A 17,334-nucleotide genomic window follows, 5' to 3' on the forward strand; every position below is an offset into this window, starting at 1 on the left:
ACTGCTGTCTAGGTAAGACTGTGGGCGAAGGGATGAGATAGCACAGTACAGATTCTTTCATTGGATAAAGGTTTTTCAGTTTTATCCAATGACTACTTAGTTTAGAAATCAAGCACTGGATAAGAGAAAGAGTGTCAAGATGGCGTCTGAGGTTTGTTATGTAGTGTCCAGATTATATGTGATTTTGGTGATATTTTTGAAGAATACTGAAAACTGATTGTCTTCCTGTAAAGCTTGATGATGCCGCTGTGGAGAAAGATAAAGAATTGCGACAGAAAAGGGTACAGTATTATATTATTGCGTTGGTTTGAAGAGTAAAAATCAGTACGTTTTGCACCGTCATCCCATAAAATTTTACGTATCTTTTCTCGATAGATCAACACTGCAGTGAAGTTTCTTCAAAATCCGAAAGTAAGGGAAACTCCAGTGTCAGCACGTAAAGCGTTTCTTGAGAAGAAAGGTATTGATAACGTTACGAAATCATAATGTATGACCGTGGTGCTGCTGTTGTATGACTGTATTCAGATGAAGTACAGAAGAGGGGTCTGGTCACTAAACGTTAGTGACAAAAAAATACACACTCCTAATTTTTTTTCACAGGATTGTCCAAAGATGAAATAGAAGAAGCGCTTAGAATATCAGGAACAGCAACTGATGAGGTAAAAATGCTGATTACAAATTTATTTATTTTGGTATCATTTTGTCTAGCATCAGTCAAAGCAAAACTCTTTAAATTTTTTTGGCGTACGTTATCCTTTGTACTTTAGATATCAGGGCCATCAAATCCCCCACCTCCATCTCCAAGAGGTACCAAGGTTCCACCTTCAGGGTGAGTTAACAATATTTTAATGGTTACTTGTTTGGTAAATTTAATTTGTATATTTCCATGCTATCCTTTCTCTTTTGAGATTGTTGCTATAGGTGAGGTGTATTTTTATGCTGTGATCAATCTTTAACCTTTCCAAGATCTGATTGTTTATTCTTCCCTTAAGCTGGTTAACACATGTCCTTGTAAATTGGTCACAATAATTTAATTTTAGATCAAAATAAAGACATCACCCTGATACAGTTGATTAATCTCATTACCTGTTTGCTGGAAAAAGTAAGGATATTAAAGGGAGAAGTTACATTTCAATAACTTCTGGGAGTTAAGCTTTTAACTCCCATAGGTGACCAAGACACCTCCAGGATGTGTTACTGTATATTTACAATATCAAGCAGACAAGTCACGAGAAGAAAGAAAAACATCAATGATGGGACTCGTTGATTGAACAACAAATTCTCGAAACTAACATCATAAGAATTGTATGGTAGATAGTAATGAGGATTATTAATCAGATCTTGGGAGTGAAAGGGTTCAAGGGTGAATGTACTAACGTGTATCATGTATTGTTGTTTTTAAGTATCTTTCAAAAATGATGTTTAAACTATGTATTTTACCAGTCACGCCTCAGGGCTGCCTCTACCTCCAATGCCATGGAGAAGTTATGTTGGAGCTGCCATCTTAGGAGGAGGAATTGGATATACACTAGCTCATCTTTTCAAGGTAAATCCACAAATCTTATTTAATTACTTACCACTGTAAAATTTTTAAGTCACCTCTCCTTGGAAATAGAATATTGACAAAGTCCTTCAATTATGTACGATTTTAAGTCACCTCTCCTCAGAAGTAGAATATTAACAATGTCCTCAGTTCAAGGATTTTTTTCTCTTGCCCTACTTTTTTTTAATTTTTAGAAATAATTTTGCAATAACATAAACTTTTAGATGTTAAAAATAATTTGTGAGTACTAATTGTAGTATTGCCTACACCATAGAGACGTTGTCAGCAGGTTACATTCAGGGAACATGCATTTACTCCATGCATTGCCCAAGGGGGGAAGGCAAGGTTGAAGCTTTAAATTTATCAGCGCATTATGCCTTTTGGGTTCATAGGTTCTGATGTCCTTTGGTTTCAGTCAGTGCTGCTGGTCACCACCTTTTTTTGTTTAAAAAATAGAATTGATCGTTGTTGCACAATTATGTTCTTTTTTATAGACATTTGTTCTGCCATACTTTTACCACACAAAAAGTAAAGAGGAAGAGAAACTAGAGAAAATAGAAACTACTGTGACAGAACTAAAAGGCAACATGGAAGGGAGAGGTACATATGTATGAACTTGGACATTTCATCAAGATCCAATGAAATTTGATCCTAACCCTAACCCTAACCCTAACCCTAACCCATCATTCACTCAACTTTGTTCATCAAGAATGACTTAAAGATTGTATTAAACTGGTTGTGTTCTTTTGTTGTAAATGAATTCTACATTGTTCATGAAGGGATATGTAGTTCACTAGTTTCTAACCGAAACTAGTTTGGTTTACTCCATTTCTATTGGTTTAATGCACAATTTAATCAGTAGATTTCATTAAGTCATGGACCAAGTCACTAGGAAAAAGAAATTGTCCAAAACAAATGTAATAATCTATCGTATATAAAAAATTCAATTTAGATCACAACAGAAAACAGATATAGCTAACATTTGTTTCTAATTTTTCTTCTTTTCTTTTTATTTAAGTACAAAAAAGCTTGGAATCTGTGGAGGTGAGTGATACTTATATTTAAAATTGGGTAACATGTTCTCTTACAAGTTCAAAATAGCATTCAACTCAGTAAAACTTGTTGGCAAGTTATAGATGACTGTTGAATTTTTCATGGCTGACTATCAAATGTGCATCAATAGGAGTCTATTTGTTTCCCTTATTACCAACCTCATCTTCTCCACACACAGTTTATTATTTTTTTTAATTATTTGTAGGGTCTTCTTGAGCAACAGCAAAACAAACTTCAAAGTTTAGCTCTTGACCTAGCTTCCACTCAGGTAATTCAAGAAAAAGTTCACTTAATATTGGTAATATTTATTTTTTAACTTTAATTGATTAAAGCAGATCATCTCACAGAGCATTAGCCAGGGTAGGGAGTTATGAGAAACCTTGGTGCATCTAAAGGTTGTGGCCCTCTTTCCTCAGCACTCTATCCCTGTTTCCCTTGTAGTAGGATGTGTCTGATCACAAGTATTTCATATTTTCAGAATGGGGAATGGTAAACAATAATTAAGCCCCTGGTTTTAGCCTTATACATGGCAGAGTGGTCATATAAGTAGAGCGGCTTTTTGCCAAAATAGTAACACAGTAATAGCTGTTATGCAATTAACTGATCAAATTTGGACAAAAATTAATGACTTCTACAAGGGTAAGCATACAAGGAAAAAAAAAAGAAAAGAAAAAAGGCAAGCAGGCAACAACAACAAAATTAATGTTTCAGTATTTGAAATGTACTTTACAGCTGTATCTCTGAGAGAGAGAAAAAACAACTTTTGGTTTGGAAAAATTAAAAAATGTATATAAATGTAATCTTCATTCTTGGCTCTTTCTGTTACTTTAAACTTGTGATGATCCTTTCCCTTTATCCAGAGCACAAAGCACTCAAACTGTTTGACTCCTGTTTCTTTTTTTTTTTTACAGTCTAAGGTGGCCCTGTTACCATCTGAAAGTTATACTGTTGGGGATTTGAAAGGGGAGATTCTTTCATTGAAAGGTCTTCTCCTGAACAGGTGAGCAGAACACAAACAAGTTACTGGTAGTGTAATCATGAAATATTGAATTTTCTATTTGTGAATTTGTTACCTTTTTTAACTCCTTACAACCTGACATCAGTATCCATTTTCTCCAAACTCTTCTCTATACATTTCCTTTGACACCGGCAAGGAGAATTTGCATAACAATCAAAGTTTCTTAGGTTGGTGATCATTTCCTTTATTCTCATGATGTCAAAGAATCATTCAGTAGTATTACTAAAAAGAGAAATTAGATGCTGGTCACTGTTAGAGATTAATAGTGTCCTCATTGTACTCAGTTAGACTAAACATGTACATGTAAAAGCATCAAGGGATTACTCCCAGAGAAATGCCTTCAACTGAATATTAAATCTTGTTTTGTGTAGGAAACAGTTCCCATCTCCAGTGATGGGCTCCACCCCAGGTGCTCCAAGCATTCCAGCATGGCAACGGGCTGTTACATCAACAGAACGAACAAGGACAACTTCTTCCCTAGCTGACTCATCTGAAATGCCTGTTTCCACTGAGTCATCAGACAGCAAAGAGTTGTCCAAAGTTTCTTCTTTTGAGCAAAGTGCTATGAATGGTAGGTCTGATTTTTTTTACTCAAATCTTTGTGTATTCAATTTTGCACTTGACCTGGAAAATTGATTGTTTGATAAAGATTTCAAGTATGCTACTTTCAGTTGAATTATCTTAAATCTCAATTTGCTGTAGCAGGGGTGATGAAAATAATTGTTCCATAAGGCAATCTGTTGTAGAGATTCATGGACTAGTATGTTGTCTGAGTTTTAACAAGGGCTTGATGTCATTATGGTGTGTTCATGAGCTACACACTTCTCTCTTATGGGTGCTTCTCTCCTCCCAGGAATAAATAATTGGTAACAGAAAATCTTGAGGAAATGCATGGTAGTCACTTCAAGTTACAATGCTCCCACCTCCCATGCAAGGCAAACTGTGTATGCTCCAGGGATATGCACGACAATGTTTGCAGGCAGCACCTTTACCTTCCATAAGGAGTATCCCTTAACTCTGATTGAAAGATTGAGAGATTTATTTGCACTACTTTTTTTTTGCTTCAGGTGAGTTATCCAAACATTTTGACAATGTTGAAAAAGGGGCTAGTATAGAAACACATGAGGTTGTGACTTTAGAGGATAGTCCTGCCAACCAAAGTGGTACATCTAGTAGTGGAACCGAATCTGCCACCACACCCAAGACTGTAGTTGCAGCAAATGAGTTAAGTCTCAATGATGCCATGCTTAATGACACAAGTGTTATTAGTTCAGATGGAAGCCTTTCCTCAATGTCAGATTTATCAGGGAATACTTCTTTCCATGAAAAATCTATTGCATTTTCCTCCACTTGCATCAAGGCTCCATCTGATCTGGCTTTGCGTTCAGATTCAACTGTTGAATTTGGGGAAGGTGTAAATGACTCAGCTGGTGTCACGACTGCGCAATAGGGATTCATTGTGGAAGTGACAACTCCATCTTTGGAAGTGAGTCGCAGATAGGGGCTTCTAACAGAGTGATTGTGGAGCCTACAAGTAACTTTATCAAAGTGAAAATCATGGCAGATGACATTTGATCATGTTCTGGAGAAGGTCTTTATCAGCATCTGGAGGGAAATTTTGGTATGATTCAACTGAAAACAAGCTGGTCTGAAATTTTTGGACAGCAAGTTTGGGTCTCATCCTGAATATCAGTAAAGAAACTACAATGTGGATCTACAGCTTTAGTAAGCCGTAACACCCAAAAACTGAAACTTGTACTGAGCTGGTTGGAGGGTGTTTTAGTTATGTTCTAGTTATGTTCACATGAACTGATGTGAGCCATAACCATTCAGTTTGGTGCTTGGAGGGGAGTGGAAGGGGACAGGGGTTACTCGATCAATGTTAGCATACAGGAATTGCCGCCATGAGCTTGAAACATTAAACTCTAAATTTAGAGTTAAGGACGGGTGCTGAATGACTTTTTTGTCAAAAGATTGTCCTAAAACATTTTTTGAAAAAACATCTCTTTTCATAAAACATCTATCAGGTCATTCTGTGTCAACAATCCTCAAACTCCCTTTATTTACAACATAGATATTACTGTTGTTACTACAATGTACAAGATGAGATTCCCAGTATGAGAACTCAATAAAAGTTGATTTTGATGTATGAAATGTGCATTTTGTCCTGAGTAAGATCTTTATACAAAACTCAAGTTGCATAAAAAAATAATCATTTATTCAATAAATATTTAGTATCAGCATAAACCATGTGTCTTTCATCTCTTCATTAATTTTTATCACTATAGCATTGGAACAGTGTTAGATGGGAAGTGTCGCTTTAAGAAAATTCATAAAAACCTTAACAAGTACACAACAGTTCCTAAGAACTTGAAAATAACACAATTTGCAACAGATGTTGATGAGGTAAAGTCCACTTGATACATACTAGTCTATGTAGTTATGATAACTTTTCAGTCTGTTCATCCTTAAGTTTTACTAAAATGGGCTAGACAGTCTTGCTAAATATACCACACCATCTACTATGTAAGGCTCGACATCTGTATTGCTTGGGTCAAGACGAGGAACAGGGCCGTCCAACAAATCCTGAAAAGCCTACAAAAAAGCAAACCAACATGACACTGAGTGGGAGATTACTACTTTGTTGGTACTTGTGAACTGGGCCTTGGTGTTGGAAGGCTGATTAGCAGTAACCCAAGGTTAAATTTTAATCCAGGTTTCTCTATTTCTCTGTTCAAAAGACCTTTGAGGTAATTTTCCCAATCCTTTTAGGAGCATTCAATCATCAAATTGTAGAAAAATGGGATTTACCTAAATTTTCTTCCAAACCTTACAGATCTGAAATTCAATTTCACACTAACCCTGGGTTATCTTAACCCAGCTTTGTACAACCAGGCCCCAAATATTATTCAACATGTTCTTCATTTTTTTTTAGTTTGCTGAGATTTCTCACATTGCACCTCCCAGTCTCACTGAAATTTGGTGTGTAAAAAACTCAATTTTCAAAATCTTGTCAAATATATCCATCTGGCCCTGGTTGTTTGAAGGTTGGGTATCCACAGGATAGTGATTTATTTGTTAGACAGCATTATCTGGCTTTTCTACAATGTTACCTAATTGGCTGTCTGTTATGTTTACATGTACGTACACTCCAATATGGGGATTTGAATTGTTGTGTTAAATGTACATTGCACTTACCCTGCATGCTGGTTCTTCTAGTTTATTTCCCCATATGTAAACAGCGTGAAGTGCACCATTGCTTCTCATTGCTTTGGCCACTGCACATAATCCATCACCAGCTATGTTATTGCTACAAATCACCAACCTGTGAAATATAACAATGTTAAGTGTATTTTGCTTCCAAACTTTCCTTACCAAGAATTAGTAAGAAAATTTATCTTCTTTGTTTTGCTGCTCAATTGACGTTGAAGTTTCTGATTATACTCACAAATTTCAAGTTCTGGTGTGTTTTTACTTCATGATTTCTCTCTTGGAAGTTTAAAAGCTTTATATAGTGCAGAAGTTTGTAAATTCAAGGGCTGTATGTAATGTATTGCACTTGAGAGCACTGAATGAGTCTTTATGCTGCATAACAGGACACAAACTGAAAATCTTCCCAGCTGAGTCTACCTCTATGTGTGTTCAATGTTATGCTAATTGTTGATTAATTGATTGTTTGATTGACTGACTGATTGGTCTTTTTTATTGGTTGATTGATGAATTGAGTGAGGGATTGGGTGATTAAATGATGGATTGACAGATGAATTAACATGATTTGCTCATTTGGAAGATTTAATGATTGCCCCAGTGATTCAGGTAGAATGAAAAGTGACTGAATGGCTGATAATAATTCTGATCACAGTCATTAGTACACTGCACAAGCTAAATGTCATTACGTGGTAAGGTTGGTGTTGTAAGCAGCTAATGCATCAGCCAGAGCAATGGCCCCATCATCTTCAATTCTGTTGTATGCCAAGTTCAGTACTTCAAGAGGAGTGTTGCTCTTCAGAAGGATAGCCAGATGTTTGGCACCATCTCTTGTGATGTTGTTGCTGTGTTGAGGGGATAGAAATGAAAGGTCACATCATTCAAAAGATTTTATTACACAACTGGGCATGTCCTCTGAGCCACCAATATAACAAGAGTTACATTGAAAGTACCGCAATAATTGTGTTTGATGCTTATTCCATAAATTCTATCAGTAAATTCATTTTACAGAAAACAATGCCTGTAAGTTGCTGCACAATCATATGATTACAGCCTTCCTGTCAGGATGAATTTGTAGTAGTATTAATTCTCCATCTTAGTTACTCATGTGGAGGCGTGGTGGCCTCGTGGTTAGTGCGCTCGACTCCAGATCAAGTGGTCCAGCTTCGAGCCCTGGCTGGGGTCATTGTGTTGAGTTTTTAGGCAAGACACTTTACTCTCACAGTGCTTCTCTTCACCCAGGTGTACAAATGGGTACCAGCAAACATGCTGGGGGTAACCCTGCGGTGGATTAGCATCCCATCCAGGGGGGAGTAGCAATACTCCTAGCCACTTCATGCTGGCCCCATGGGTCATTTGGGCCTGTATAAAGGCTTTACTTTTTTTACTTTAGTTACTCATGATTACCTTCTTAAATCCAGGTGTGTCAGTGTTAAGTTATCTGTGAGGTTTTCCTTCAATCTCTCAGCACCAAAGTCTCTCATGTCATAATGTGTTAGGTGGATTTCTCGTAGTCTAACATTCACTTTCAGCATTTTGGCCACGTGAACTGTAGTTTCCTCCTGAAAATTACCAAATTAAAGTAAACATTCTGAGCAAATTATTTATAGATGAAAAAAAACAGTGAACATGTGTTTTATGGTATTTCTCAACAGACCACTGAAAGTAAATATGAAAGCGATCTTCAGTAATGAACACTACTTGAGCAGTAGTGATTAAATAAGGCCTGAAAAATGTATTTCTGTATGGGATTTGAACCCATGACCCATGACTGATGCAGTGCTCTACCAAATGTGCAAAAATGGTGGAACAAGCTAGATTTTGCCATCTGTATTGTACATGAGCTAAAGCATATTAAATACAGATTTATAATAAGTAATTACTATCTCACCTGACGGGTAAAGAGCACAGGTCTGTTCAAATTCACAGATTTTAACGTGTTGTTCAAGTTCAGTACAGTGGTCATGGCTATTATGCTTTCTATCTCCTGCAAGAGAATGATTCCTTTGGTAATTTAAAAAAAATCCAACTTTGGGTTGCAAATCAATTTAAGGAGCAGTGAATAACCAGTTTTTAATTATTTTCCTAGAACAGGCTGAATGTTGCTGTGCAACACCAAGAGTAAAACTAACCCTACCAAATCAATTTTGATGTCCATTACCTGGTCAGTTTCACCAAGATCAAGTTCCTCTAGCATTGTGTTTACTTGCAGAGCTCCTGCAATGGCCATTCCACCTTTGTTTTTTATTTTGTTGCCATTTAATCTCAGTTTACCAAGGGTTTCATTGACCTGAAATTGTAAACAAAGTATTGATACAACCATACCCTTAACTCAGCGGTCAACAGTCCACATTTGTGGTACCTAAAAGAGGCATTTTTTGATAGGGGCCATATTGATTGACTGGGAGCAGGATAGATATCAATAGAGCCTTGCATCATTTTCTGTCTGCTGCTACACTAATACTTATTAGTTTTCAGTTATCTCATTTCATTTTGATTCTATTTTTTTAGCTGAATTAACTCATAAAAATTTCAAAATTACCTGCAATCCTTTTGCAATTGCCTCACCTCCAGCAGGTCCTATGTCATTGTAACTCAACACTAGCCACTGAAGACAAACTGTCTCCTGTAAAATAGAAAATCGCCTATTTAACTGACATTGATGTCAGTTACCTGTGCCTCAAAAGGGTTCATTGCAGTAGTATTTTTTTAACAAACAGAAAAAGTAATTCTCAGATCAATCTTACAAGTGAAGATTGTTTGTTTTATAAACTTATCATAAGTTGATAATCAAATTAACCACCGCACTGACAGTTAATCTGGTGTTGACTTTTCAAGCATTAACCCTTGTTTGTTCCTTCTGATGAAGGAGTAATGCTTAACCCATAGAAACTCTTCAAGGTGGCCAATTAACACATCAACTCAGTTGATAAAATCAAATTATCAAGTGTATTACCCACCCCACCAATGCAGCATGACAGTTTCTTTAGAAACTTACCCCCTTTAAAATACTACTAAGGATACTCTATGTCACCCCTTGATTCATATCAGTCTTATTCATCACATTCAAGAACCCCTAAACTTATGGAATATGAAATGTTTTTTCTTCTTGTATTATTATTATTATTATTATTATCATTATTATTATTATTATTATTATTATTATTCTACAAAATAACTGAGTCATTTTCAAACTATACCTGGAGAAGTTGACTTATCAAATTGGCTCCATCATCTCCAATGCAGTTATATCCTAAATCAAGTCCAATTACAAAAGTGTTGCTTCTTAATGTTTTATACAATATGGATGCATCCTGAACAAGAAAGAAAGAACATTATTATAAAATAAGCCATCATATCAATGACTGGCTTTTTGCTGAATTCACAGTATTAAAAAGCGGGGATTCCCCAATGAATTTTTAACTGGCAATCGCTTGGAAAGCCAAGCGGGCACTTCTGATGATAGGCACCAACAATCTTTAAATCCTTGAGCAGCCTCACTTGAAATTTCAGCCAACAGCTTAACTTTTTTCCACAATTTTGAGTATGACATGACTCTTGGGTATTGCAGCACACAGTTTTTGATAAACATAAACATGCAAACAGACATGTATGTTAAATTATGAACAGGGAGCAAGATTTATTTCTAAAATGGTCAGAAGTTTTGAGAAAATAATAAGAAATTGATATTCAGCCAAAGCAAGGAGTGATAACAATATTCCAATAGTACCTCGTCAGTAAGTCGTCTTCTGTACATTTCATTGCACTCATTCCGTTTGTTACCATGTAGGAACAAGTCAAACTCAATGATGGGATCCCTGTTGTCAAAAAGCAAAACATATGGGAGAATTTATTATCAATTAAAAAAGGGAGACACACTTCTTGAATAAATAATTCAACTTGATAATGTTATAAGGACAATGCGATGTTGATTAGTTTGTTCTAAAAGTTGCTATTGAACAAAGACATGTTTTAAGTGCAAAAAGTAATTATTACTAAAAACTCAACTCACTCAAACCAGATCCAATTTCCCTTGGATTTGACCCCAGCTAACTCAAAGTCTGTTAACTCAAACTCATGTTAAATTAAATCAATATTACTTTCCCCTGCCTCACATTTACCCTAATAAATCAAACTTTAAATAAAAACATCAGTTGATAAACATGTTCTCAAAGTGTGAGAACATAGCTGATTGACAAGTCTCAATCTTCAATTGCAAATGATACTGACAGGATAACATTCATGAAAAAAACCTAATACATAAGGCTAAACTTTCCTGCAGACTAAACTTTCTTGTTAAAAAAAGCTTTTGTAAAACAAAACAAAATTTGAAATTGACTATTGATCTTGTAAGAATGGTAGAACCACGATTCCTCATTAATTGTTATCAGGATAATTGAAATTCAGCACCAAGCACAAAAACTAAACCCTCACTAACTTGAATCTTTTTTTGTATTACCCGGAGATTGAGTTATAGGGGTCCCATGTATTGTAAAAATACACAGTATGATTATTGTGTAAAGAAAATTGTTATATCAGAGTTCAGTGAGTGGGAGTTCAAGTTATTGAGGATGTTCTCCTGTAACATAAAATTAATAAATTACAGTTTTCTGTAACTTAGTCTATGAATAACTTACTGACAGCATTAAGTATTTCACACAAGTAAATAACTATCTCACTGTTTTAGGTTCTTTACCAGAGACAGAGAAGAAAGACTCTAAAATTATGAGAATAAAGTTTATCACTTTTTTTACACACTTCCACTTTTATTATCAAAAACTGACATTTTCAAATGAGCACTTCTGATTTAATTTCACAGCTTTCCTGTTGATGTCTTGAACAACATACAATAAATTAATTTAAAAATCTACTTTAACAAAACAAAGCAGGAATTAAATGTTTTCCATGTCTCATGAGAAATCCAAATCAAACCAAACCCGTGGGTTGCAAAAACATGTCTTTTAGCATTGTAATTAATGTTTTGGTTGCTTGGCAACCAAACAAACGGAGATTACATTCAGAAAGATGTTAACTGTGTGTTGGTTACTCCTGGTCCCTTGATTCTAACAAATTTATCAAGTTACCCGTGGAAACGTGTACTCTAAGGTCAATCCACAGCTTGATGCTAAGAAAGACTTAAACTTTTTACCTCATCAAGCGAACTGAAAGCTACAAATTTTCATTTCGTGTGCGTAGAGCAAGCTTTGCTCAATTTCTCATTCATAAGTTCCATAATCAATAGGACTTAATCCTATTATTTTGTTCCTGGAATAGGCTAAAATACAAGCAAGAACTTAAAACTCACAGAAAACTGTCATCTACTGCAGAATTCAAAACAGCTAAGATTCCCGTATCAGGCTCTTTCTCCAGTTCGGCACAGACTTTAAGGTAGTCTTCCTTCGTTGAAGCAGCGTCGCCCATTTTAAAAGTTTACAAAGGGATTATCTTTGCTCCTATTTCCAAGACTTAGTGATTTTTCTTCAAGCACCGCTAGACCTGTTCCCGCCGTCAGCGGCCATTTTGAACTTCGTTGCCTAGCAATGGTTGGGTCTGCATTCTTGTTGACTTTAGATATGAGATCTAATTTGATTGGCTAAAGTTATCGTCTCAAGTTTTTGACCAATCACAAGATAGTTTATTAAAACAGGGGTAAATATTTACTCGTTGCCAATGCGACACGTGCCTAATCTCCATGTCCCAGAAGAAATTGTCCTATTCAACAACAAGGCTTGAATAACACAAATTGAAGTTCTTGCGCTTCGAAACTAAAGACTTCGAGGTGATCTAGATCTACGATTTACGTAGATGTCTAGATAACCTAAACAAAGCATTTTGCTCAGGGAATATGACGATCCGTGCTGATCAAGGGGAAGAGGAAAGTAAACTTCACGTTGGAGCTCGACTGAACAACCTCAAGTTAGTACGCGAAGCGATAAGGGAAGAATTAGATCTGGACGCCCTGGGAAAAAATGGCTGGACTGCGTTGCATGAAGCCAGTTCCTGTGGCTATCTAGAGACAACAATCGCACTTCTTGAAGGTGGTGCCAACCCAAATATTCAGGATAGCCAAAGATGTACCCCTCTCCATCTCGCTGCAATAAATGGTCATTTAGAAGTTGTTCGCAGTTTGGTGCGCGCTGGCGCTCGGCTGGATTTAAGGAACGCTGAAGGGAAAAAACCCCAGAGTTGTGCTAGTGATGATTGCTTGGACTTTCTTGCGAGGCAACGTAAGTAAATTCTATTTGATCATCGAGATTGCGAAACAATTAGAAAAATGATTCTAAGACGTTTTCATTTGTACTAGAAACAAATCACATACTCTCTAAAACAGGTGGACATGCGTCGAACCTTGTTGTGATGTCGACACTGTTACTGACAAAGCATCCATATGATGTTTTGTTTGTTTGCCAGTCAAGGAAAACGCAACAGCACATTTAGTACACCGTAAATTGACCTTGCTTTCATAAAAAGCTTGAATCGTAGCGGCAATCGCGTAGACGTATACAGGAATGATATCTTACTTCCTTACGAAGTTTCATCAACTATGAGTCAAACATTTTATAAGTTCAAATTTAAATACTCCCTAAAAAAAACATAAATTTGACATCGTCAGGAACACCTATGAATTCTTTACAAAGAATCGATCGAATTACAATTTTCTGTAATGTTTCACCAAATGAATTTTACTCAGCATTATTAGTATTACTTATTTTAAGTTTCCTTGTTTAAGGATAAACACGTACAAGAATCTTTTTATACACACCGAAAAGGATATATTCGGAGATACTTAATAGAGAATGCAGGGATATTGCACCTTAATGTGCAGTGAAAGCAATATTTCTTGTAGTCTTGCGTTGTTCGATCGACGGTCTTTCAATCGAAGAGTTAGCGCCCTTATTTTCGCTTACAATTGCGTTACTTCAGCTGCAACATTGTGTCCTAAGACATCTAAGGTTTCTGGTGTTGTTGCAATCTTCATGTACTGATTTTCTTCTCTACTTATTTCAACTCATGTCTAATTGTATTTAGCTTTCCTGCTCGAATCACTCAACCAATATACTTTTCAATCATTCTTTTCTAACCAGCTTAGCTAAATCTATTTTGGCATTATTTTCTTCATTCTAGGTGCTGAAGAAGTCATTAAAGTAAACCCTTCTCCAATCGAGGAAAACTCTGTGCGAAAGGTAAGTTTACACGCCAAAACATCTTCAGGTTAAGAAATAAACTGCTAATCTGACTTCAAACACCGATCTAATATCACTTGAAGGTTATTTCAGCTAAAATCTCAAAATGTTGTAACAATTTTGCTGCTGCTGTTTACTCTAAACATTTAAGAAATCAACTCTTTTCAGAGAACTAAGAAATGTTTTGAAAATTATAGTTTTTGCCAAAACCTAGCTCATTGAAAGAGCAATTTGATAGAGAATGGCAATATTCCAAGTACCAAACATTCCATTATTTTCTTGGCCTCCCTGTGGCAGATTTCAGGTGTCTTTTCTTACCATCTCATTTTGAAACAATAAAATTTTTTTGAATTTAAGTTATATGGTCCCAAAGTGAGTCAAAGCCCAGTTCTGAAGAAGAATAGACAGTCATCACCGTGGTCAGATAGCTCTCAGAGCTCGCGCGAAAGCATGACGTCAAGTAGCTCAGGTAATAGGCTTGGAAGACTTTCATCGTGATGTTTAACACGTCTCTCAACAACTATTGGTCAATGACTACATGTATATCTGAAAAACATTTTTGGGAGTCATCAATATTTATCAGCATATAATTATACCTTTGTTTAGACTGCAATCAGGAAGTTTATATACTCGGCTGATTCATATGCAAATGCAAGGGTGGTTGACCTGACTTGAATAAATAAACTCACATAGACAAAGCAATCTGTAATTGTTAGTTTTAAATTTGGAGTGTTTTGTGTATTGTTATCAGTATTGAATCAAAAGTTGAAGTGATACTTATTGATTTTTTTGGGTTTGTGTTTCAGGTTCCAGTGACAGCTTTTGTGAATCATCCTATGCAGCATATTTACCAGGTAACTGTTCACATTTATACACAAAGATAATTAATTAACCCTTTCACTGCCAGAGTGATTGAGAAGCACTTTCTTTTGCAACATAAGGAAATTGTACTGTAAAAAAGAGACAAAAATTTAGACACATGCCAAAATGAGACAAAAATGTATATTAACCAATTTATCATTTGTTATCATTTTTTTCATAGGGCCTGGAGAAATGAAAGTATCCTTAGATTTTAGCCCCAATAGACGCTTTCTTGATATTCATGTTGGAGAAATTAAAGATGTGAAACTTCCTGCAGGTAAAATATGCCTTTCTGTTTGCAATGAAATACCTTTAACTAATGATTGGTTGTTTGCAGTGAAGGGAAATGCAAATCTACATTAACATGGTTGATCCAATCTAATCATAGATTATGAGCAGACTCCTTCCTTTTTGGTGGGGCATCACTCAAATGAAAAAGAAAATGAAAAAAAGATTGATGTAATCACTGCACAGAACTCTGGGGGTTGTTAAAAAAAAGCCTCAATTGCGTGTGGCGCTAGCAACAATTTATTTTTCACTCCAATTTTTCTGCAATGGACTTCTCAGGAAAGGAGGAGCTGCTTGTAGTCTAATTGTAGCAGGAAACCTCTAAATTGTCTTATTATTCGGGTATTAGAACTAAATTTCATCTGCAGAGCTTCTATGAATCATTGAAATACCATTTCAAATCTTTTTGTAGGTCACAACATGTCACACGTCTACGTTAAAGGATATCTTGTTCCTGACAAGTTGAAGGAAACAAAACGCAAAACGTGCTTACTCAAACTTGGAAGTCCAGTAGAAGGAAGAAAGTCAAGAGATAGTGTTACTTTATGGGATAGTGAAGAAGCTGAGAGTGAAAAAAGTCCTGGAAAAGGAATGGGACAAAGATTAGTCTCCTCACTCAGGAGGGGAAGTCGTTCATCCTTGCATAGAAAGAAGAGTCAAGAGCAAAGTAAGATTGTTGTTTTTGTTAGTCACTTTTTCCAGGGAAAATGGATGGGTGAACCAAAAAATTAAGATGTCAGTCTGTTGAATTGCCAAATGTTTTCGTTATGGATGCTTATGTTGTTCTTCATTCTCTCATCAAAAGGCAACTCAGCACCTGTTTATCGCATATCAACCACATTTGGAGAGACCTTTCATTACAATGCTGACGAACTGAGGAGGGTGAATGTGGAAACCTGCAATGTGTTGTTGACGATCTGCGGTCGCAATCGTGTAACAACTCAAGGACAGCCAGTCGCTTGTGTGACTCTACCACTAGCAGGTTACGCTAAAATGGTTAAACCTGAGTGGTATCCTTTGACGTACAAGATACTGTTACCCAGTGGATATGATGTGGCTGAAGAGCGAGAATCACTCAGAGGAAGCAGATCATGGGAACAAAAAGGTGCGTCTTTGCAGAGAAATCCTTCACTTTTTTTTTCTTCTTCGACACAAAGCCAATGCTTATAACCGCTGATCAAAATAGCTTATCCTTATGTAAATGAAGAAAGGTCAATCTGTCAGAGTACGGAAGATTGTTAACAGGAAAATCAAATTTATTTTTCACAGATAACATCTTATTTACGTATAGAGCGCTTCTCGAAGTATGGAAAATACCCTTGGGGATAAATGACAACACAATGAAAACTGCCCCACAAGTGCGGTGGGCCGCGATTGAACTAGTAGTGATTGGTATTCGTTTTGCATCTGCTTGTTTTAGAAAGTGCCGCGAGTTTCCTGGAACAATCACAAAGCTAATGAAAGCCAGGCACAACACAATTTGTTTTGATTTGTTTTTACCTGCGGCTGGATTCTTTTAAATAGGGCATTAGTCCATTCGTTGAGCTCAAAACAGAACATGAATTATCGTAAAGGTTTGAAATACAGAGAACTTCTTTGACCCTTTTTTGTTTTTTTCTTCCGCAGGAGGTAAGTTCACTGGTCGAAGCCTGGCTTGGAATGGAGGAGCAAAAGCAATGTCTATGCCCAATATAGACATTTCTACTTTAAATATGGCATCACAAATAGCGGATGGAAATTTTATCCAGACAGGAGAGGGCGGATTCCCACCAAGTGGTTCCACAAAGCTCAGGAAACACAGCGGGCCTGGGAAGCTTCTGAAAAAGGAGTTTAAAATCTTGAAAGGCAAAGGAAACCACAGATACAGGAATAGTCCTTCATCTCAGGAACTGGCCAAAGAAGAGAGAGCCGAAGGTAGCTTCAAGGTTAACATTGCAGAACGTAGTTCGACTATTCCGGGAGCGAATCGTGGGGGCATCGACTTGAGTAACACGCTCTCCGGGAGTAGAAGGCGAAGTACGGCGAGTACTATCGGTTTACATGAATATTCAGTCTCCCGTGATCAGCCAAATGATGATACAGAAATGATTTCGCTGGACGAAGACGAGGAACGCACTTCAAAACCAGAACTTGAGCATAGATCGTCATTTGCTCGATCGCTGAAATACAGTCGAGCGTTT

General features: G+C 36.5%; 3 protein-coding genes across 3 annotated transcripts in view; 2 read left to right on the plus strand and 1 right to left on the minus strand.

Annotated features, from left to right (window-relative positions):
- The first annotated feature begins 61 nt into the window (after window positions 1–61).
- On the plus strand, window positions 62–5,768 carry LOC131788672 (peroxisomal membrane protein PEX14-like). The gene is made up of 12 exons (XM_059105764.2): window positions 62–151; window positions 234–281; window positions 376–460; window positions 601–659; window positions 768–829; window positions 1,444–1,546; window positions 2,038–2,143; window positions 2,562–2,587; window positions 2,802–2,864; window positions 3,508–3,596; window positions 3,986–4,185; window positions 4,682–5,768. The coding sequence occupies exons 1-12, from the start codon at window positions 140–142 to the stop codon at window positions 5,062–5,064; spliced, it is 1,236 nt and encodes a 411-aa protein (XP_058961747.1). The 5' UTR covers window positions 62–139; the 3' UTR covers window positions 5,065–5,768.
- LOC131788673 (leucine-rich repeat-containing protein 34-like) lies at window positions 5,692–12,351 on the minus strand. The gene is made up of 10 exons (XM_059105765.2): window positions 12,127–12,351; window positions 10,552–10,639; window positions 10,022–10,135; window positions 9,364–9,447; window positions 8,983–9,111; window positions 8,713–8,808; window positions 8,229–8,383; window positions 7,511–7,666; window positions 6,813–6,939; window positions 5,692–6,209 (listed from the first exon to the last, which is right to left on the minus strand). Exons 1-10 carry the CDS (start codon window positions 12,240–12,242, stop codon window positions 6,093–6,095), a joined length of 1,182 nt encoding a protein of 393 aa, XP_058961748.1. The 5' UTR covers window positions 12,243–12,351; the 3' UTR covers window positions 5,692–6,092.
- Window positions 12,352–12,523: 172 nt separating this feature from the next.
- Window positions 12,524–17,334, plus strand: part of LOC131788656 (uncharacterized) — a 5,301-nt gene continuing 490 nt past the window's right edge. Inside the window, exons 1-8 of the mRNA XM_059105737.2 lie at window positions 12,524–13,048; window positions 13,947–14,005; window positions 14,363–14,474; window positions 14,812–14,859; window positions 15,048–15,143; window positions 15,567–15,821; window positions 15,960–16,259; window positions 16,781–17,334. The exon at window positions 16,781–17,334 is cut by the window's right edge and continues 490 nt beyond it. Of these exons, the coding sequence (XP_058961720.2) occupies window positions 12,667–13,048; window positions 13,947–14,005; window positions 14,363–14,474; window positions 14,812–14,859; window positions 15,048–15,143; window positions 15,567–15,821; window positions 15,960–16,259; window positions 16,781–17,334 (1,806 nt within the window). The 5' untranslated portion in view covers window positions 12,524–12,666. The remainder of the gene's footprint in view (window positions 13,049–13,946; window positions 14,006–14,362; window positions 14,475–14,811; window positions 14,860–15,047; window positions 15,144–15,566; window positions 15,822–15,959; window positions 16,260–16,780) is intronic.

This window comes from Pocillopora verrucosa, chromosome 9 (genome assembly GCF_036669915.1).
Source record: "Pocillopora verrucosa isolate sample1 chromosome 9, ASM3666991v2, whole genome shotgun sequence".
Lineage (NCBI taxonomy): Eukaryota > Metazoa > Cnidaria > Anthozoa > Scleractinia > Pocilloporidae > Pocillopora > Pocillopora verrucosa.

Excerpts from the sequence above, each read along its gene's own strand:
- LOC131788672 (XM_059105764.2), top strand. Across the intron at positions 3,597-3,985 it reads AAAGGTCTTCTCCTGAACAG|GAAACAGTTCCCATCTCCAG; the intron begins GTGAGCAGAACA and ends TGTTTTGTGTAG. Across the intron at positions 4,186-4,681 it reads TGAGCAAAGTGCTATGAATG|GTGAGTTATCCAAACATTTT; the intron begins GTAGGTCTGATT and ends TTTTTGCTTCAG.
- LOC131788673 (XM_059105765.2), bottom strand. The coding sequence starts at position 12,242 with ATGGGCGACGCTGCTTCAACGAAGGAAGACTACCTTAAAGTCTGTGCC. Across the intron at positions 7,667-8,228 it reads ACACACCTGGATTTAAGAAG|CAACAACATCACAAGAGATG; the intron begins GTAATCATGAGT and ends CCCTCAACACAG. Across the intron at positions 6,940-7,510 it reads TACAACACCAACCTTACCAC|GTTGGTGATTTGTAGCAATA; the intron begins GTAATGACATTT and ends TATATTTCACAG.